Genomic DNA, 23,426 nt, shown 5'->3' on the forward strand with positions numbered 1-23,426 from the left:
ACATAGTTGCCTGTCTGTCCAGCAGGGGTGCCCTCCCTGGCCTAGACCATGCCTAGGCCAGCAGCGTGTCCCTTTCTCCAGAATGGCTGGTTTCAGAAGAGCTCCCATCAGTCAGACTGAAACCAGCTCTCCTACCAGTGCTGCTGAGTGCACAGGCCCACGTTGGCTGCTTGGCCACCCACTTTCCTTACAGTTTTGTTTGGAGGCCTCATCATTCTTCCTTATCACTGTGTCTGACCTCAGGTCTCTCCGACAAGCCTCTATACTCTCCTGCCCTGGGGACCAGCTGTGCATGTCAGGAGGCTTGGAGAGCTTTGCTAGAGTCACAGAAGTTTTTTTTTTTTTTTTAATTTATTTTATTTTATTTATTTGACAGAGAGAAATCACAACTAGGCAGAGAGGCAGGCAGAGAGAGAGGAGGAAGCAGGCTCCCCGCGGAGCAGAGAGCCCGATGTGGGGCTCGATCCCAGGACCCTGAGATCATGACCTGAGCCGAAGGCAGAGGCTTTAACCCACTGAGCCACCCAGGCGCCCCGAGTCACAGAAGCTTTTTATACTCCCCACTCCCCTTGCCCAGCTATGTTCTTGTCTTAACCCAGGGAGCCACTGGGGGATTACCCGAGTGATTCTTCATGCAACAAAGGGAACGACTGCTGTGAGGTGACTTTCTGCTTCATGCCTTGAAATAAATGAAGCCAATAGGAATTTTTATGGGACTTCCAAATGGCACTTGATTTAGTCTCTACCCTGTCAAGCATTTTGTATGTAAAAATGGTAGTCCTTGCGCTGGGTAAGGCAGTATCGTCACTTCCCATTAAGAGATACCAAGAAGCATGATTAGGTAAGAAGCAGAAAGATGTTTAAAGATGTTAAAGATTCAATACCTTGTGGAAGCAACTCAAGCCATCTAAATTCTAAATGTGAATTGTCCATAGGCTTTAAAACAGGGCTAAATTACATTGTAGGCCCTCTGTGCCCTTCACTACATCATTAATTTTCAGCTTCCTCTTTTATTATTCCTTTACATTGTCCTTGTTTGAGCCAGGCTCTTTCACTAATTGTACTGCTCTAACACACGCAGGCTCGATCACACTTCGGGCGTCTTCTGCTGTTCCTCTGCTCCCTTTTGCGGCACCCTCTAGTCCACGTATGGATGCTGGGCTGATTTTTTGCTCTCCCAGTGTTTCTCCTAGAAAAGGATAGTAATGAAAGGCGCATGGGTGACCCAGTTGGGAAAGTGTCTGACTCTTGATTTTGGCTCAAGTCATGGTCTAAGGGCTATCCCCATATCAGGCTCCCCACTGGGCATAGAGTCTGCCTAAGATTCTCCCTTTTCTTCTCCCTCTTTAAATAAATAAGTTAATCAGTTAACTAAGTTATATTTTTAAAAATGACAGTAGTAGCCACCATTTTTTTTTAAGATTTTTAAATTTTTTTGAGAGAGAGCATGGGGGAGGTAAGGGGAGAGGAGAAGCAGGCTCCCCACTGAGCAGGGAGCCCTAGCCCTGAGCAGAAAGCCTGATGTGGGGCTTAGTCGCAGGACCCTGGGGTCATGACCTGAGCCAAAAGCAGATGCTTAACCAAGTGAGCCACTGAGGCGTCCCAATAGCCACCATTTCTTAAGCCTCTCCTATAAAAATGATTATTTTTGTCATTTAAAAAATATGGAAATAACCTACTTACACAAAAGTACATAGAACACATACGTACAGCTTAGTGTTCGCATAGTAAGTTGTTATAAGGTATTTTTCATGAGCGCCCATGTTATCACCATTCACGTTAAGCACCAGTGCTGTTGCCATCATCCCACATGCCCTGTAGCTGCCTTTCCTGATAATAAACCCCTCTGTCCTGCCCTCCCTCCAGTGTAAGCACTTTAACACCCTTCACTCTTGCTCGTAATACCTCCCCAATGACTACAGTTTAGCTTTGCTGTTTCTGAGCTTCCTATACTTGTAATCATAGTATGCTCTCTTTTTCTCTGGCTTCGTTTATGTCATGGTTTCTGGGATCCATCCAGGCTTTGTATCAGAGTGGTTTGTTTTCATTGTTGAATAGTCTCCATTGTATGATAAAACCATGATATATTTATCTTTTCTTCTGTTGATAGATATTCAGGCTGTTTCCAGTTTGAGACTCTTATAAATAATGATGCTATAAACATATCCACACATCTCTCTTGGTGCCTGAATATACCCCAGGGCCTGGAATTTTCCTGTAGGAAAGTTTCTAATTATAAATTCAATTTTGTGAATAGGTATAGATTGATTTTTTAGTGCTTTTTGTTCCTACATATCTTTTGGTAATTTGTGTTTTTCTAGAAATTTGCTTTTATCTAAATTTTTAAAATACACTCTCACTCTCTGTTTAATCTCTGTGGGTTCTGTAGTGATGCCCCTTTATCATTTCTGATGTTGGTTGTTGATGCCTTCTTTCTCGGAATTCTTTTTTTTTTTTTTTTTTTAAGATTTTATTTATGTATTTGACAGAGATCACAAGTAGGCCGAGAGGCAGGCAGAGAGAGAAGAGGAAGCAGGTTCCCCGCTGAGCAGAGAGCCTGATGTGGGGCTTGATGACCTGAGCTGAAGGCAGAGGCTTTAACCCAATGAGCAACCCGGGCGCTCTCTTTCTTGGAATTTTGATCAGTCTTGCTAGAGAGTAGTCAATTTTAGGTCTTTTCACAGGACCAACTTTGTTTATCCCCTCTGTATTGTATGTTTCTGTTTTCTTACTGCTTGTTTAATTAAATTCTATTTTTCTTTTGTTTCTTTTTTCTCTAATTTGAGGAAGACTTTTAATTCATTAGTTTATTTAGCATTTCTTCTTTTTTAATATGTTAAAATTAAAAGTTTAAGTATTGTTTTAGTTGTATCTCACAATATTTTCATTACTATCCAGTTCAAAACATTTTCCATTTCCCACTGAGATTTCTGTTTTCACTCACATGTGATTTGGACACGTGTCTCTTGGTTTCCAAAGATCTGGGGATTGTCAAGTTATGTTTTTATTATTGATTTCTAATGTAGTTACATTATGGTCAAAGACTATCCTGTGTAAGACTCAGTCATTTAAAAGTTTTTGAGACTTGCTTTGTGGCATTGATTATGGTCAATATTTCTAAATGTTCCTGTTGCATTAAAATAATGTACATTCTGTAGTTGTGTTAGTCTTTTATGTATATCCATTAGATAGAATTGGCTAATTCTCTCATTCAAATCCTTTATGTCCTTACTGATTTTTTTGTCTGCTGATGTCATTGGTTATTGAGAGAAATATGTCGCTATCTCCTATTACCTGTGTTAATTTGTTTACTTTTTCTTACCCCTTGTCAAAGGGTATGGGGACATCATATGTGTATGGACACATCGTATCTTTCTGATGAGCTGAACCTTTTGTCATTAGTAAGGTTACCTCTTAATCCATAATAGTACTTTTTGCCTTTAAAATTTGATATAATCAGTTATATTAGCTATACATTTTATATAAATAATAGCCATATATTTCTTTTTGTTATTGTTTGCATGGTATCTTTTTCAACTTAATTTTTTTAAAAGATTTTATTTATTTATTTGACAGAGAGAGATCACAAGTAGATAGAGAGGAAGGCAGAGAGAGAGAGAGAGAAAGAGAGAGAGGGAAGCAGGCTCCCTGCTGAGCAGAGAGCCTGATGCGGGACTCGATCCCAGGACCCCGAGATCATGACCTGAGCCTAAGGCAGCAGCTTAACCCACTGAGCCACCCAGGTGCCCTCAACTTAAATTTTTTTTACTATCTTACTTTCAACCTTTAAGTAGCCTTAGTTTTAGATTTCTTTTTTATGACAGCATATATTTGAATTTTGACTTTGGAGGTGTGAAAAATATCTTTATTCTATCCTCACTCTTTTCCTCTGCTTTCTGCATTGTCTGTTTCCTCCAGGTGCCTCATTTTTGTTTAGTTTTGAGCTTTTCTTTTTTTTCTTGCTAGAGATTTTTCTCAAATATATGGTAATGTCCAATCACTGCTCATTTTTAAGAGGGGACAAGAAGAAGATGATTAGAAAGTCTCTGTGCACAGATAAGCTTACGACAGGAAAGTCTTGAGGAAGGGGGCTGTCATTGGTGAGCATTTAGCTAATTCACTGGGAGACCTCAATTGTTAATAAGGTTTTTGGGGAGCACAAGTCTGATCTTTGAGATGTTTTCAACCCAGACAAAAGCATTGTGGGTAATGGGGCTCACAGATATATAATTTATAATGTTATATGCAATGTATTATTATATATAGTATAAAATACAAATATTAATTATAATATTATATACAAACATATTTTTACAGCTCCTATTTTTAACTAAAGTGTATAACTCCTTGCCTGAATTTCTCCAGATAACATATGTCCATCTTCACTAGGTGGGATGAAAGTCATTTCCTGGTTTTATTGGCTGAGGGAGGGTGCCTGGTAATCTAACTCCTCCTCATGCAGGATTTCCAGCTTCTGTTTTCAGTTCTGTCATTCCCCGCTCTCCCCCTCTGAAACACTGAGCCTTCTGTTCTTGAGTATTGTTGAGGTTCAGACGCAGAATTTAGCTCCCTCCTTAATGCACATCCCAGGAGGATTTAATCATACAGAAAAAGTTAAAACCATGTTCATTGCCATCCCTTAATTGTCTTTCCAAAATTTTATTGAATTTTCTTCTTTTCTTTCATTTTTTTTTCTACTCTGTAGATTTGATTCTTTTATTCCTAGACTGTACCTTCTGGAGAGGGGAAAGCTATCTTCTCACATGTAACCCTGCCTCTGGACTGCTGTGATGTGGGGCACCAAAAGAGGCTCCTGGGAAATAAGGTTTTAAGTTAGATGTCCCTGTTGAAGCAGGGACATCTGGTTCAAGGACAATGGGCAGGTGTTGAAATGGAGGGAATCATTATAAATAAAACACAACATATTTTATTTCCTAGCCCCGTCTGAATCCAAAGGTATGAGACTATTGTACATGAACAAGTGAAATTTAAAAGAGGCATTTCTCCATCATCTGTGTGGGTAATTGAGGTTGTAAGGAATCACCTGCACTGTGGATATTGGCATCTGGTGGCACAGGCTTAGTGTAGTAATGTGCCTGTATTGGTGATTGACCTCAAAATTGGTGAAAGTGATATAGGTCGCCGTAATAGAACCTGCAGCAATATCTTCCTTGCCATTGGCACAGACATCATTGGGCCTTGGCACACTCTGACAACATGCGTTGCAGTAGCAGACACTTGGGTGGGCATCAGTATAAGAGAGGATATCTTTGGAACCATCTTTAGCAGTATTAATTTTAAAATAGCACCATGATAGCTGAAAGTACTAGTTTCAGCAGCACATATTCAACTTTCTGAAAACTCACTGAGTTATTTGGGAGGAACTTGATGGACCTAAAATGCTCACAAGGTGGGTGGAAATTTGGCTTTCTTTCTAACTCCCCCCCCCCACCCCGCCCACAGGCTGGTGTGGTATAGCTTGTAAAGCACACACTGCAAAGCAGAGCATGAAATTCTTTATTGTGAAATCAAATGAAGCTATATAATTAGCAAAATTGCAGAACAAATTTATGGAGAATAAGAATCATGTCATTTCTAATTTGAAGGGCATTTGATAATACTTAGGCATTATTAGGATAAAGAAATGCCCTGTGGACTCAGCTCTTCCACAGAGGGTCTAAGTGTGGAGCTGGCTGTGGGTGAAAGATGTGTGCCCTTTAGCATCCAAGAGTACTGGACACCTGGAAAATTGGTGAATCTTAACTCTGCTACCCCAAGTCACTCATACCATTGGCAAACTCACTTCCAGGGCTCCGCCTAACAAGCTCCTGTGAAACTCTCTCCAGTTCTTTATTTTGCACCAAGTCATGTTGGTTGATCGGATCTTTTTGTTACCTTCTGATGACACCTTGTAGCAGCCCTATAAAAATCTTTGATATGTCAGAAATGTAGCCTCCACTCTCTCTAAGCTACACTTTATCCATCTTTATTTTGTCTTTTGTCAACAATTTCTATTTCAAAATCAGGTTCCTCTTAGGCCAGCAAGCTAAGAGACGTCACCTTTTTATCTATCTTTTTATCTATGAACCATACAGCTTCTCCCCCATTTATTGTCACTTGTGACACTCTCCTAGTGTGCCCTGCATCTCATGAAATGGAGACACATTCTAAAAGATTGGTTTTATCTAGAGCCTGTGTGCCCATTTTTTAACTGGTTCTGTTCAGAAATCCAGCACAGTTATGAATTTTGTACGTGTGAATCATACACTGAGATTTTTTTTCACTTTCTTTTTATTTCTTTTCAGCATAACAGTATTCATTGTTTTTGCACCACACCCAGTGCTCCATGCAATACGTGCCCTCCCTAATACCCACCACCTGGTTCCCCCAACCTCCCACCCCCGCCCCTTCAAAACCCTCAGGTTGTTTTTCAGAGTCCATAGTTTCTTATGGTTCATCTCCCCTTCCAATTTCCCTCAACTCCCTTCTCCTCTCCATCTCCCCATGTCCTCCATGTTCTCTGTTATGCTCCACAAATAAATGAAACCATATGATACTTGACTCTCTCTGCTTCACTTATTTCACTCAGCATAATCTTTTCCAGTACCGTCCATGTTGCTACAAAAGTTGGGTATTCATCCTTTCTGATGGAGGCATAATACTCCATCGTGTATATGGACCACATCTTCCTTATCCTTTTGTCCGTTGAAGGGCATCTTGGTTCTTTCCACAGTTTGGCAACCGTGGCCAATGCTGCTATAAACATTGGGGTACATACGGCCCTTCTTTTCACTACATCTGTATTTTTGGGATAAATACCCAGTAGTGCAATTGCAGGGTCATAGGGAAGCTCTATTTTTAATTTCTTGAGGAATCTCCACAATGTTCTCCAAAGCGGCTGCGCCAGCTTGCATTCCCACCAACAGTGTAAGAGGGTTCCCCTTTCTCCACATCCTCTCCAACACACGTTGTTTCCTGTCTTGCTTATTTTGGCCATTCTAACTGGTGTAAGGTGATATATCTCAATGTGGCTTTAATTTGAATCTCCCTGATGGCTAGTGATGATGAGCATTTTTTCATGTGTCTGATAGCCATTTGTATGTCTTCATTGGAGAAGTGTCTGTTCATATCTTCTGCCCATTTTTTGATATGATTATCTGTTTTGTGTGTGTTGAGTTTGAGGAGTTTTTTTATAGATCCCGGATATCAACCTTTTGTCTGTACTGTCATTTGCAAATATCTTCTCCCATTCCGTGGGTTGCCTTTTTGTTTTGTTGACTGTTTCCTTTGCTGTGCAGAAGCTTTTGATCTTGATGAAGTCCCAAAAGTTCATTTTTGCTTTTGTTTCCTTGGCCTTTGGAGACATATCTTGAAAGAAGTTGCTGTGGCTGATATCGAAAAGGTTACTGCCTATGTTCTCCTCTAGGATTCTGATGGATTCCTGTCTCATGTTGAGGTCTTTTATCCATTTCAAGTTTATCTTTGTGTACAGTGTAAGTCGTAGTTTGGTTGAGTTTCATTCTTCTACATATAGCTGTCCAGTTCTCCCAGCACCATTTATTGAAGAGACTGTCTTTTCCATCGTATATTTTTTCCTGTTTTGTCGAAGATTATTTGACCATAGAGTTGAGGGTCCATATCTGGACTCTCCACTCTGTTCCACTGGTCTATGTGTCTGTTTTCATGCCAGTACCATGCTGTCTTGGTGACCACAGCTTGAAATCAGGTAACGTGATGCCGCCAGTGTTTTGTTTTTCAGCATTTCCTTAGCAATTCGGGGTCTCTTCTGATTCCATACAAATTTTAGGATTATTTGCTCCAGCTCTTTGAAAAATACCAGTGGAATTTTGATCAGAATGGCATTAAAAGTATAGATTGCTCTAGGCAGTATAGACATTTTAACAATGTTTATTCTTCCAATCCAAGAGCGTGGAATGGTCTTCCATCTTTTTGTGTCTTCTGCAATTTCTTTCATGAGTGTTCTGTAGTTCCTCGAGTACAGATCCTTTACCTCTTTGGTTAGGTTTATTCCCTGGTATCTTATGGTTCTTGGTGCTATAGTAAATGGAACCGATTCCATAATTTCCCTTTCTGTGTTTTCATTGTTAGTGTATAAGAAAGCCACTGATTTCTGTACATTGACTTTGTATCCTTCCACGTTACTGAATTGCTGTATGAGTTCTAGTAGTTTAGGGGTGGAGTCTTTGCGGTTTTCCATATAAAGAATCATGTCATCTGCCAAGAGAGAGTTTGACTTCTTCATTGCCAATTTGGATACTTTTTATTTCTCTTTGTTGTCTGATTGCTGTTGCTAGGACTTCTAATACTATGTTGAACAAGAGTGGTGAGAGTGGGCATCCTTGTCGTGTTCCTGATCTCAACGGGAAGGCTGCAAGCTTTTTCCCATTGAGGATGATATTTGCTGTGGGTCTTTCATAGATAGATTTTATGAAGTTCAGGAATGTTCCCTCTATCCCTATACTTTGAAGCGTTTTCATCAGGAACGGATGCTGGATTTTGTCAAATGCTTTTTCTGCATCAATTGAGAGGACCATGTGGTTCTTCTCTCTTTTCTTATTGATTTGTTCTATCACATTGATTGATTTGCAAATGTTGAACCATCCTTGTAACCCAGGGATGAATCCCACCTGGTCATGGTGGATAATCTTTTAAATGTGCTGCTGGATCCTGTTTGCTAGGATCTTGTTGAGAATATTTGCATCCATATTCATCAGTGATACTGGTCTGAAATTCTCCTTTTTTGTTTGGTCTTTGCCTGGTTTGGGGATCAGGGTAATGCTGGCTTCATAAAAAGAGTCTGGAAGTTTTCCTTCTGCTTCAATTTTTGAAACAGCTTCAGGAAAATTGGTTTTATTTCTTCTTTGAAAGTTTGGTAGAATTCCCCAGGGAATCTGTCAGGTCCTGGACTCTTGTTTTTTTGGGGGGTTTTTGATCACTGCTTCAATCTCGTTACTAGATATTGGTCTATTCAGGTTGTCAGTTTCTTCCTGGTTCAATTTTGGGAGTTTATAGTTTTCTAGGAATGCATCCATTTCATCTAGGTTGCTTAGCTTATTGGCATATAACTGTTGGTAATAATTTCTGATGATTGTTTCTATTTCCTTGGTGTTAGTTGTGATCTCTCTCTTTTCATTCATAATTTTATTAATTTGGGCTTTCTCTCTTTTCTTTTGGATTAGTGTGGCCAATGGTTTATCGATCTTATTGATTCTTTCAAAAAACCAGCTTCTAGTTTCATTGATACGTTCTACTGTATCTCTGGTTTCTACCTCATTGATCTCTGCTCTAATCTTGATTATTTCCCTTCTTGTGTGTAGAGTTGGTTTGATTTGTTGTTGATTCTCCAGTTCTTTAAGGTGTAGAGACAGCTGGTATATTCTGGATTTTTCAGTTTTTTTGAGGGAGGCTTGGATGGCTATGTATTTCCCCCTTAGAACCGCCTTTGCTGTATCCCATAGGTTTTGGACCGAAGTGTCTTCATTCTCATTGGTTTCCATGAATTGTTTATGTTCTTCTTTGATCTCCTGGTTGATCCAAGCATTCTTAAGCAAGGTGGTCTTTAGCTTCCATGTGTTTGAGTTCCTTCCGAACTTTTCCTTGTGATTGAGCTCTAGTTTCAAAGCATTGTGATCTGAGACTATGCAGGGAATAATGTCAGTCTTTTGGTATCGGTTGAGTCCTGCTTTGTGACCCAGTATGTGGTCTATTCTGGAGAAGGTTCCATGTGCATTTGAGAAGAATGAGTGTTCTGTTGTTTTAGGGTGGAATGTTCTGTATATGTCTATGAGGTCCATCTGGTCCAATGTTTCATTCAATGCTCTTATTTCTTTATTGATTTTCTGCTTCCATGATCTGTCTATTACTGAGAGAGTCATGTTAAGATCGCCTACTATTAATGTATTCATATCAATATGACTCTTTATCTTGATTAATAGTTTTCTTATGTAATTGGGGGCGTAGATATTTACAATTGTTTGATCATCTTGGTGGATAGTCCATTTAAGAATTATGTAGTGTCCTTCTGTATCTCTGACTACAGTCTTTAGTTTAAAATCTAATTTATCTCATATGAGAATCACTACCCCGGCCTTCTTTTGAGGCCCATTGGCATGAAAGATGCTTCTCCATCCCTTCACTTTCAGTCTGGGTGTATCTTTAGGTTCAAAATGGGTCTCTTGTAGACAACATATGGATGGGTCTTGTCATTTTATCCAATCTGCAACCCTGTGTCGTTTTATGGGCGCATTTAGGCCATTCACATTGAGAGTGATTATTGATAGATATGTTTTGATTGACATCGTGTTACTTTTGAAGTCTTTCTATCTGTAGATTGTCTCTATATTTCTTTTCAATGATATTCTTAGGATTTTTTTCTCTTTTATAGAACCCCCCTTAATATTTCCTGCAGTGTCAGCTTGGTGGTTGCATAGTCTTTTAAGCCTTGCTGGTCTTGGAAACTCTTTATCTCTCCATCCATTTTGAATGTCAGTCTTGCTGGATAAAGTATTCTTGGCTGCATGTTCTTCTCATTTAGTACCCTGAATATATTTTGCCAGCCCTTCCTGGCTTGCTAGGTCTGTGTGAACAGGTCTGACTTTATTCTAATGGGCTTTCCTCTGTATGTAAGGAGCTTCTTTGTCCTAGCTGCTTTCAAGAGGGTCTGCCTACAATTATAATTCTTTATTCTAACCATCAGGTGTCACGAGGATTTTAGAGAATCTAAAATCTTGGGGGGAAATCGTTCTGCCTCTAGAACGCTGTTTCCATTTGTGAGATTGGGAAAATTTTCATAGACAACTTGTTCCACTATATCTTCTAGACTTCTTTCTTTCTCCTCCCCTTCAGGGATTCCAATAATTCTGACGTTGGAACGTTTCATGGCATCATTTATTTCCCTGTTTCTGTTTTCTTGTCTTCTGAGCTGTTTGTTCCAGGCTTCCTCCTGATCCTTTCTATTTGTTTGTCCTCCAGATCACTAATTCTATCTTCTGTCTCAGTTACCCTAGCTTTTAGAGAATTTAGATTAGATTGGAACTCATTGAGAGCATTGTGAACATCATCCCTGGTGGCTTTCAGTTCTGCCCTAATCAATTCTGTTTGGTCATCCATGGCTTTCTCCAACCTAGCTATTGCCTGGATAATTGTTAGCCTGAATTCCTTTTCCGACATATTGTCTATGTTGATAGCCATTAGCTCTGTTGCAGAAGGTCCATCCTCTGTATTTTTCTTCTGTTGGGCATTCCTCCTCCTAGTCATTTTGGTGAGAGATGACTGAACGGATGTAGCTGGATGTATCGACTGTAGTGCAGTGAAGGTGCACCCTGGAGCGCTTAGAGAAGACACGCTCAGGGAGATCCAAGTCCTGGCTCTGCACAGGTGGGGTCTGCTATCCCAGAAGATGGAGCAGCCCACTCTTCACCAGCCTTGGGCACAGAGAAGCATGGTCAAGAAGTGATTTTGGCTTTCTCCCCAGGCAGGCCTGGTGCCTGTGGCTGAGTGAGGGAAGCCTCCGGCCCGCCCCTTCTCAGTGCAAGGCACCATCTCGTACACTGAGATTTAAACAGAAGTCTTCCTGTTGTCTTAGGCGGTGGGGTAGAGAGTGGGCGTAATGCATTTCTCCTTGTTTTTCTTAGGAGTTTCTTGAAAATGAGTATGAGTTTATCAGCTACTGGTGACTCTTTTCTTCTAGCCAGTTTAATGGCATCCCTTTCTCAAAGGATTTATAAGATTCTTGTATTGTTTAAATTGAACTAAATATTCAAAAGTACATTTTTAAGCTGTAACTTTTTTTTTTCCCTTGGCAAATGATTACAATGCTTTTCATTGCAATGAGTGGAAACTCAATCCAGTGAGCTTAGGAACAAAGATGGGAGGCAGTAATCACTAGAAATTACCAGGAGGTGTCTTATGGAATCTCATGGTCTGTGGAAAATGGTGGAATTAGACCCCCACCTATGGTCTGTTTTCTTTCTTTTTTCATCCTTTGAGTAGTCAATGTACCTCTATCTTCTGTCTGTCTCAATCCCCCCTTCTCTCTTTCTGCAGACTTGAGTTTCCCAGGGCACAGGACAGAATGTGGACACATTCCTTTTTTTCCCCCCCAGCCAACCTTGTAGATAAAGATTTCCTTCTTTTTATCTTTGAATCTTTGTTCTTAATTACCAGAAAAGGGGAAAAAATAGGCCAGTGGCAGTTGGATATTGTTATATACATGTGTCCATAGGTTTACTCCTGGAACCCTTACTGAGGAAGGGTGTTTGTAGGAGAGACAAATTATTAGACAAGAAATACTGAATGATAATATAGAAACTGACCACTTAGCTCTGAGGTGCTATTTCCTTTCCCTCCAAAAATTATGAGCTTATATGTATCAGGCCCATGATCTAGCATATAGTGAGACATCAGTAATTTTTTGTTTAATGAGTAAATGAAAAGAAATAAGGTACATGTTTATCTAATATAAATTCACATGCTGCAGGAAGGGTTCTTGGTGGGAAAATAGCCCCCATCCCTTTTTCTATACCTAGAACCTAAAATGTCATCAACAAGAATAGGAAATAAGTGATTGGGAAATAGTGTTGGGTAGTCAGCTATGGGGAAGAGAATGAGAAGTGGTTGAATTAACAAGCGAAAGAAGGAGGAGGAGAAAAAGAAGGAGAAGGGGAGGGGCAGGGGAAGGAGAAGAGAAAGGAAAATAATTATCATACTATCACAAAGCAATTATGTTTTGAATTTGAAAATTTTGTAGGGAGTAGAAAGACAGTCTCATTTTTCATGTTTCTTTATTTTATTACACACAGTGGAAAAAATTATAGTTTCTGCCAAAAGTTAATTATTGTATTTATGTCCCAGTGTTTTCATTCCATTATTTCTTATCTATTTTGACCTTTTAACAGCCCTGAACACTTACCTTCATTGAAAAACATCCATTAAAAATGAACTTGCTTTTCGTTCTTCTTTGAGAAGCATCAGAACCTTAGCAGAATTTATAAGTTATTTTATGCCTCCCTAATTAGTTTGGAAGGAAGCATCATTATGTAGGATAAATTAATTAATGCCATTCTGGCTCAGCTTGTAATTCACTTTACAATTCAGATATATTTTATCTGAATAGTTATAAACACATTGAATGTTATTTAACATTAAAATGTGATCAAGTTAGATATGAAATTTATTTAAGTAATAGGTGGCTCTCTGGATTCCTGTGGGGATTTATTGGGGTTCTTTTATCAATAAGTTCAGGATTTTACATTTTTATTCTTTCTGTTGTTTTTCCAGTGACTTTGGTAAAGATACATTAAGTGTCTTGGCTGTATTTAATTCATTAAAAGTAGAAGATAGGCCCATTTTGGGCATCCAATTCGATTGCATATTCCTGGAGTATTTGTGAAGGTGAGGGAAAAAAAGTGAAGTAAGATAGAAACTTGGGGTATAACCACAAAAATTCTGCAACTTTAAAATTAGTTTTGAGACTGTATTATTTTATAGTCTGGTAAACTTCTAAATTTTGACTTCAAAGAACAAACAACAAATGTAGCTTGGCAGTATCCATTTGAAGGGCAGTGAGACAAATTTGTTTTCTTTTTTCACATGAATAAAAGAAATGTATTTTCCTATATAGCTCTTGTATTGTTTGGGCCAGCAAATTGGTACAAAAAGCTACACATAAATATCTAGTCTCATTTAAAAGGATTCTCTTATTTATTTACTTACTATATTTTGCCATCTTTCTGTTAATTTTTTATTGAGGTATAATTGATATATAACATATTAGTGTCAGGTATACAACATAATGATCTGATATTTGTATATACTGCAAAATGATGACCACATATAGTTATAATTTTTTTTTTCTTGTAATGAGAATTTTTAAGGTCTACTCTCTTGGGGTGTCTAGGTGGCTCAGTGGGTTGAGCATCTGCCTTTGGCTAAGGTCATAATCCCTGGCTCCTGTGTTGGGGTTGAGGTCCCTGCTCAGCGGAGAGTCTGCTTCTTCCTCTTCCCCTTTAGCTCCTCCTATTCCCCCTCCCCCTGTCCTGTGTGCTCTCCTGCTCTCTCAAATAAATAAGTAAAATCTTTTTTTAAAAAAAGATCTATACTCTTAGTAACTTTCAAATATCCAATTCAGTATTATTAAGTATAGTTAGCATACTGTATGTTACAACTCCATAGCTTATTTATTTTTTATTTTTATTTTAAAATTTTAATTCTGGTATAATTAACATAGAATGTTATATTAGTTCAGGTGTACAATATAGTGATTCAGGAATTCAATACATTACTCAGGACCCATCATGATAAGTATATTCTTTAATCCCTATCATGTATTTCACCCAGCCCCCTCTACCTTCCTCTCCTCTGGTAACTATCAGTCTGTTCTCTATATTTAAGAGTCTTTTATCTAGTTTGTCTCTTCTTTCTTTGCTCATTTGTTTTGTTTTTTAAATTCCACATATAAGTGAAATTATATGGTGTTTGTCTTTCTCTGACTGATTTATTTTTTTAATTTATTATACTCTCTGGATTCATCAGTGTTGTCACGAATGGCAAGATTTCATGCTTTGTCATGGCTTAGTAATATTCCACATCTTCTTTGTCCATTCATCTATGAATGGACGCTTGGGCTGCTTCCTCAATTTGGCCATTGTAGATACTGTTGCATTAAACATAGGTTGTGCATGTATTTTTTTTAACTAGTGTTTTCATATTCTGTGAGTAAATGTCCAGTAGTGGAATTACTGGATCATGTGGTAATTCCATTTTTAATTTAAAAGGATTCTTTTAAGTAATAAGATTCTGCAGATAGCATACAGAGACTTTATAGTATTTTGCTTTTTTCATTATTAGTCAACTAAATTACATTCAAATTAATTTACAATGTGTAATTGCAGAAAGTCAAGGATGTATTCTTCATTTTGATTTGATTATATTCTTGCCTCTAGCTTTTTATTCTAGAAGAGGTAATAAAAATCATATAATGATATTCTATTCTTTGTTAGAACATCATAATTACATAGCCTACTCATCTTTCATGTTTCTTTTTGGTTTATGTTATATTACAGATTCTTTCTTTTTAATCTTTTATCCTTTTGTCCTCTTCTTAGTTTGGTCCTGGTGTCAAATGATCTAAATAATTATAAATGAACCAACTGACTACTTAATTCATTTAAATATTTACTACATCCCTAAGTTGTATTATAAGGTGGGAAAAAAATTTACCTGCTTGGCCAAATGAAACATGTTCTTTTTTTTTATATATATATATATATATATATATTATTTATTTATTTATTTGACAGACAGAGAGCACGAGTAGGCAGAGAGACAGGCAGAGAGAGGGGCGGGGAAGGAGGCTCCTTGTTGAGCAGAGAGCCTGATGTGGGACTTAGTCCCAGGATCCTGAGATCATAACCTGAGCCGAAGGCAGAGGCTTAACCTACTGAGCCACCCAGGTGCCCCATGAAACATGTTCTTTATCCTTGATGAGCTAAGTCTTGTGGGAGAGAGGGGCAATGGGAGAAAATCATTAAAATTCTTGAGGAAGATGATTTGATACTGAAATATATTGAAAGTGTTATGGTAATATCAGGGAAGGGGTAGCTTTCAGGGGTAATGCCAGGAGATTTCTCAGTGGCCAGGTTGAGTTAGTGATCTCATGCCAGAACAAAGACGATGGCATTCCAAACAAAGAACATTGCACACAAAGGTAATAAGGTTTAAAAAAAAAGGATACCGGGGCGCCTGGGTGGCTCAGTGGATTAAGCCGCTGCCTTCGGCTCAGGTCATGATCTCAGGGTCCTGGGATTGAGCCCCGCATCGGGCTCTCTGCTCAGTGGGGAGCCTGCTTCCTCCTCTCTCTCTGCCTGCCTCTCTGCCGACTTGTGATCTCTCTCTCTGTCAATTAAATAAATAAAATCTTTAAAAAAAAAAGGATACTAAGGCACATTATAGAATAGTGGGGTGTTTGGTGAGATTGATTTCATGGTGAGGTAGAGCATCTAGTTAAACGAGGTTGTGACATGAAGAGAGACTTGTCTGAATGAAAGCATGGCTTGGCAGAGTGGATAGTCTTCTTATCCATGCTCTACTCATGACAGTGGGAGCCACCATTTTAGTTTACAAAGTGGGAGTCAGTAGGCTAGAGGTCTGCCATGTTTTACATGCCTATTATGAAATTGTGCTAGAAGCTTTACATTCTTATCTCAAAAATGTAATAATCTTAATCCTCAGGAAAACTGTGTGCGAAATAGATGTTTTCATCCCCACTCTACAGATAAGGGAATGAGTTGATCATTTTTCCCAGGTCATAAAGTGGGAGGTAGTTTGCAAACCGAGGGCTTTCTGGTTCTAGGACTCCTTCTTTTGGTATAATGTTTTCATTGCCCAGGGGTCACTATAGTGGCAATACACAGTCTGAAATAAGAGGAAGACAGTCACAGAGAAATAGGAGGCCATTGCTTTAATTTAGATTACAGAGGTTTGTGAAGAGGATTAAGATGCTGGTAGTAGCGATGACAGGGAAAACAGCATAGATTTGAGAGCCTTTCAAAAGTAATCTTAGTGATTAATCAAATGTTAGGAGTAAAGGAGGGGGAGGAATTGCTGATATCCTGAGGTTTCTGTATTTAGTACAGATGAGTTTCACTGAATGGGCTGAAGCAAAGCAAGGGATGAAAGGATTGGTTGATGTATGAAGAATTTATTCACAGGTAGGGTGAGTTTGTTCAGTGAAAACGCCATCTGCAGTCTCCTTATGCATGTCTTCCTTATAAAAATGAGAAGGTATATATGACTGAAGTTGGGAAATTTGAAGTAGTATTTTATCTGTAAGTGTTGTTAGGTCCAGATATGATTTTAATTATTCCAGGCTAGTTCTAATCATTGTCTGCAGGATTTTGACATTCCAATGCATCTTGCTTCATAAGTTCATACCCCAGGTCTTGCCTGAAAGGTTCATACACATGTATTGAGTTCTGTCAAAGCCTTTCAATAAGGAAGAACTAAGAATTTTGAGCAAAAATACTAAAATGTGGTTATTTAGATAATAGTTCACTAAATGATTAGATTAAAGGCTGTTAGTCATTTCATCACAAACAGAAAAAGATTGGGAAAATATTAATATAATAAATCTAGGTTTAATTCCTGGTGCTCTGTAGTGACAAATTTTTCCTCAATGTCATTAAGAATACTTAAAATTTTTGCTTTAGTTTCATTGTGTTTAATGCAGGACTGTACTCCTATAAGTCAACTCCTTTTCCATGATTTACTTGTGTATGAAGCCCCCAATCTTGTTTATGTTGCCCAAACATGGCTGGGAGAGACAGCTGTGACATTATGAATCCAGCTGGCCACAGATGGATCTTCAGTGAAGCATGAATCCATATTGGTTTGGTGATCTATGTTTACTGCCTCCTGTTAAACTTTCAGAGACTCAACTCCTAAATCACCTGGCATTGACTACATCCATGTACACATAAGTAATAGATTGAAGTGAACTGGAACTTTTGTTGCTAGTGATCAAATCTGTCACCTATAAGATCAATTTACTAGATTATAATTTTATGGACTGTTTAGCCCACGTTAGAATGTGATTAGTTTATGCCCATTTAGCACATGGTTTCCACTAGGTATGAGAGTCTTGATAGTTTTTAAGGCTGTGTTGATCATGACGAACATTTCCAAGACCCTGTATATTGAAGTCTCCACACATCTGTTACAGATTTGACACTTAAACTTGAGATCTCAAGAAAAAATAAAAACCCGAAGTCACAGCTGTAAAGAAATTCATTTAGAATTTTTAGAGAAGATATCAAAGATTGGTATTTACCAGGAAGGCTGGTAGAACTGCAAGATTTTCTAGATCTATGCATAGTGGAAATAACTAGCTAAAATAGAAAACAAACAAAAGATGTATGAATACTTGAAATAATTAGCTAAAACTCCAAACAAAACTAAAACGTTAATGGTACCTCTAGCAAATAATATTTAATTCTAAATCACTCCCCAAAACATTGGGTATGATGCTGCACAACAACTGGCTAACATTGCTGATATAAATGTATGCCCCCTCTGTCCTTTATAGCCAGGACAGGCACTATTGTTACAGGCAAATCAATGAACTAGCACTTGCAAATTTTTGTGACAGGTTGCATATTTGTAATTCTGTGTTTGTCTAAAGCAGGAAAAGTTAGAATACCTACTACCATTTATATATCACTCTTCACTTTTATATATATTAGTTATTTCATAAATCATCTGTGCTATCTCATCTTCATTGTTACCATAGCATTCAGTACTCACCACATGCCCACAGTTCAAATCTTAGTTTAATATGGTTTCTATGATTTAATATACATAGATCTATCCATACCATATAGAAAAAAATATGAATAACTTGTTTTGCTTTGTTAATTTACACAGTAAGCAAATGTTTATTGATCACATACTATATGCAGGAAGTGCTCTAAGTGCTAGGGAAATCAACAGTGAAAAGAATGGCCAAAATAGCTCTCTGTCCTCCTGGAGCTTATTATCTAGTTTTAGACACTGTTTTTCTCTTGATTTTTGGTAGTATGGCTCTGTTTCTTGACATCCTAGTAATTTTTCATTGAATGATGTTTGGTATATATAAGAATGTGTAGAGGATCTAGATGATATTTTATTCTTCCCGAAAATGTTCATTCTTTCCTGTTAGGTGGGAAGAATAGAAGCTGATCACCTTAATTCAGTCATGGAATGAAGTGGGTAAGGACTGAATCAGTTTCAGTACGGACCCATCCATCTCTAGTTTTCTCTAGCCTCCCATCCTTCTGTGTGTTCTCTTGGGCCATTCCTTCTGGCAGGCTCTGAAATTAACAGTAGTCTTCTCAACATGGTGAAATTGCCAAACCTCTGCTATGCTTCTCAGAGACTCTCTGCTTAGACTCGTAGCTTCCCCCCCGAACATAATTCGTAATTTGGCAAATGTCTTGAAAGTAAACCCAGCTGTGTACCATACTTCCTTCCACACCCCTTAAAGATGAGGATCTCAGCTCCTTAATTTCCTAATGTTTGTCTCTCTAGTTCGCTGAGACGCCCCCTTGCCCGGGCAAAGCCCAGATTCTCATCCACTTGCCTTGCATGCAGAATCAGCTAATGTCCCCAGAGAAAATATTCCACAATTCCCTCCAGTCTGGTATCTTGGTTTTTTTCTAGTTCTCATTGCTTAATCAGCTTTCAGGTTGTTTTAAGCAGATTTTGAGGGGCAATTTCTGTCTTTTATTTATATGTTTTAGTTGTTCTTGGCTGGATCATTAATCTCTTGCAAGCTTATCCATTTTATCCCTATTTTTAAGTACTGAAATTAGAGAATGAGGTCTTCTCTTAGACATATCTATGTCACCACAAGGAAGGTACCCTGAAATTTCCATCCTGGCTCAAGGTATTCCAGAACTAATTGGCAAAGTAGGCAGGTGGGGATATGTCGTTGAACACATCCTCCAAAATAAGTGTCACTGAAAGAGCTGGACCGTTACTAGAGCTAATACTTTAAAGTACGCTGAGTTCACTGCCCAAGAACTGTTCACCAGAAGTGATACTGAAGGGAGTAAGATCAAGCTGTCCAAGTGAACTTAGGGGCTTTCACATGGAGGCTGCTCAGATTGGTGAACTCAGTGGGAGTCCAAGACTTGAGGGTAGCTCTTATGAGCCGCAGCTTCTGCATGCTCTTGATTCTCTTACAAATTATCCTGAAAGGAAATAATTCTCCATCTTCATAGGCTACTAAAATACTGGGGAACAGAGTAGATATTCTTTGTTGTTGTTTTTTTTTTTTACATCTCACTAACCCTTGTAGGAAGAAGATATAGAGCGCATAGTAGTTAAGTGTCTGAATTTGGGAGTCAATTAAATTTAGATTCAAATCTTGTCCATTTTCTAGATGCTTGACCTTGAGAAAATTGCAAAAACTCTCCAACGCCTCAATGCCTTATCTGTAAAACAGGAAAAATGATACATCTCATTGCACTGACATGACAGCTCTTGGAGACATTGTACTTAAAGTGCTTATAATGATCTCTGGAATGTTGTAAACCAGCAGTTTATGGTAGCTATAATTATTTTAGTTATTATGGAAGCCTATGGAATAGAGACTCAGAATTTTGAGGTGAGAGCTTAAGATTTTTATGAAGATCTTCTAAGGTAGATGAATGAAGCATGTGGGAAAAAAAAGTTTTTCTAAGAGTTCCTAAGTTTATTTTTGTTAAGTTAAACTACTTAAATATTTGTTTATTTTATGGATAACAAAACTGTAAGAAAGAACTCCAGAAACAAACCAACTGAATTGGGATGATTTACCTCTCAGTGACTTCAAAAAAGTATTTCTTCATAGTTTCACTAAATAACAAACATATCATTTTCAACTGTATTTTGTATTAAATTTTATACTAAATTTTTATTAGTTTTGTATTGATCTAAGAAGAATCAAAGTTAACTAATAGTCTAAATTGTACAGGTGTTATCACATTTAAGAAAAGGAACAAAATTTAACATAAAAAATTTTGAGTGAAAAAAACTTGGAGAGAGAGAAAGAGAGAAAGAAATTTGATTCCTAATTACCATTCATTAGTTATGTGATATTGATTGGGCAACTTAAGTGATCTCCCTGTGTCCCGGTTTTCCAGGAAAAATTGTACAATGAGAAAATAATACTAGGATTTTCTTGAATATCAAATGAGGAAAAGGAAATGAACATTACATGCAATAAGCATAGTCTTGTATTTAATGATCAATTGTGCCTTTGAATCTCTCTTTGGATCATGAAAACCATGAAGCAGAAGAATTTGTGACACAAAAAGAGGTGATATTAAATCTGGTTATTGGTATTTAATAATTTAAACCACATGTTTTTGAATCAAATTTTACATTTCTTTATTGTGTGGAAATTTTCCCAAATGAACATTTTTTTGACCATTGTTCAGGTATGATATTATATCCAAAGCCTAGTCCCAGTACCTCTTCAATGGTTCTGAGTCAACAGAACTGAAGGAAAAACAAGCTTTTCTCTTCCCTTTCAAGTTACTCTGATACAGGAATTGTTTCCACTCTCTGCATACCTGAGTGAGCATGAAATGATGCCGTTACCGAGTATTTCTGTTTGATTTTTCCAAAAACTGTTGTCAGTCTTACAGCTTGAAAATGAAATGCACATGGTAATTGGTATAGCCACAGTCAGTCTTCAGATCTAATTGGAACTGACCCAGACACCCTCAGAAGTCTTCCTAGCCTTTCAGATCTGTAAGCATATGTGATGAGACAAAGGCAGGAGAGCATGTTGAAAGGGAGGGAAGTCCCTTTGCGTGTTGTTGAACCAGAAGGCTTTGATACGGCTCTCTCAGTCTGGACAATGTCTTGTGTGTTTGTTTCCACAGAGCATATATCATTACAGACTATATGGGCATCCGAAATGAAAGTTTCATGAAATTAGCTGCAGTAGGGACCTGGATGGGGGACTTTGTCACAGCCTGGATGGTAAGAAATTTTAACTTCACCCATTTCAAACATTTGATGGAGAAAAATGTTCATAATGTTGGATAGACACTACTTTTGATGGATTTAGAGCAAAAGAGTTACTTCTCTTTTGAGTGGAACAAATTCATGAGTACAGATAAATTTAGAGAGTATTTGCAATATCTGTTTACCTTAGGGGAAAAAATTCATGCAATTATAATATTAGTGATGGCTGTTCACCAGGAAATATTTATTTATAACATAAATACCTGTGTATCTATCTGTATACATATGAGCATACCAACACACACACATTAATGACTAACAGAAACTTCCTTGTGATGTTCTAAATAATTTTGTGAAGATTATTGTTTTTGACCTGTGCAAGTTTCAGGTAAGGAATGTTGTCTGGCCTGTCTCAGAAGACCATATGAAAGATTTTTAACAGTTGTTTTTATTTTTAAAAATTTCTTTTTCACAACACATCTTTTACAGTTTTATTCATATTGTTTTATTTTTATTTAATTTTTTTATTTGAGCATTGTTGACACCCAGTTAACATTAGTTTCAGGTATACAACATAATGAATCAACATCTCTGTACGTTATCCTATGCTCACCACAAGAATAGTTAGGGCTTTTCAAATAGTTTTCTACATTTATTTTCCTCATTGAACCTATAAAATTAACTTTACATTGCTAGTATTTATTATTATTATAAGCCTACAACAAATAGACAAACCATATTTCATGCTGAGTTCATCTGCCAAGAGAGTAACTTCTTGTTTCATTTTTAGTTTTCATTAAACATTTTTTGAGGGGCACCTGGGTGGCTCTGTGGGTTAAGCATCTGCTTTCAGCTCAGGTCATGATCCCAGCATTCTGGGATCGAGCCCTGCATCGGTCTCCCTGCTCAATGGGGAGCCTGCTTCTCCCCTGCCTGCCATTCCCCCTGCTTGTGCTCTCTCTCTCCCTCTCTCTCTATGTCCAATAAATAAAATCTGTAAAGCATTTTTTTTACTCTGGTATAGTTAACACAGTGTTGTATTAGTTTCAAGTGTACAATATAGTGATTCCACAATTTTATACATTTCTCAGTGCTCATCAAGATAAATGTACTCTTAATCTCCTTTGTCTGTCTCACCCACCCCCACCCACCTCTCCTCCAGCAACCACCAATTCGTTCTCTGTATTTAATTAAGAGTCTGCTTTCTTGTTTGTTTGCTTGCTTTTTTTTTTTAATTTCAAGTTTTTATTTAAATTCTAGTTAGTTAACATACAGTGTAATATTAGTTTCAGGAGTGGGGTGCCTGGGTGGCTCAGTGGGTTAAAGCCTCTGCCTTCAGCTCAGATCACGATCCAGGGTCCTGGGATCGAGCCCCGAATCGGGTTCTTTGCTCCGCAGGGACACTGCTTCTCCCTCTCTCTCTCTGCCTGCCTCTCTGCCTACTTGTGATTGGTCTGTCAAATAGACAAATAGAATCTTTAAAAAAAATATTAGTTTCAGGAGTAGAATTTAGTGGTTCATTACTTACATGTAACACCCAGTGCTCATCACAAGAGCCCTCCTTTTTTTTTTTTAATTTATTTATTTTTTCAGCGTAACAGTATTCATTGTTTTTGCACAACACCCAGTGCTCCATGCAAAACGTGCCCTCCCTATTACCCACCACCTGTTCCCCCAACCTCCCACCCCTGACCCTTCAAAACCCTCAGGTTGTTTTTCAGAGTCCATAGTCTCTTATGGTTCGCCTCCCCTTCCAAATTTTTTTTTTTTTAATAAACATATCATGTATTTTTATCCCCAGGGGTACAGGTCTGTGAATGGCCAGGTTTACACACTTCACAGCACTCACGATAGCACATACCCTCCCCAATGTCCATAACCCCCTCCCCCTCTCCCAACCCCACCTCCCCCCA

General features: G+C 38.1%; 1 protein-coding gene across 4 annotated transcripts in view; it reads left to right on the forward strand.

Moving 5' to 3' along the window:
• TMEM117 (transmembrane protein 117) overlaps positions 1-23,426 on the forward strand; it is a 498,717-nt gene that overhangs the window by 233,764 nt on the left and 241,527 nt on the right. For all 4 annotated transcript variants that reach the window (XM_046013709.1, XM_046013713.1, XM_046013710.1 and 1 more), the window contains one exon: positions 21,429-21,528. In XM_046013709.1, the coding sequence (XP_045869665.1) occupies positions 21,429-21,528 (100 nt within the window). The remainder of the gene's footprint in view (positions 1-21,428; positions 21,529-23,426) is intronic.

Source organism: Meles meles, chromosome 7 (genome assembly GCF_922984935.1).
Source record: "Meles meles chromosome 7, mMelMel3.1 paternal haplotype, whole genome shotgun sequence".
Lineage (NCBI taxonomy): Eukaryota > Metazoa > Chordata > Mammalia > Carnivora > Mustelidae > Meles > Meles meles.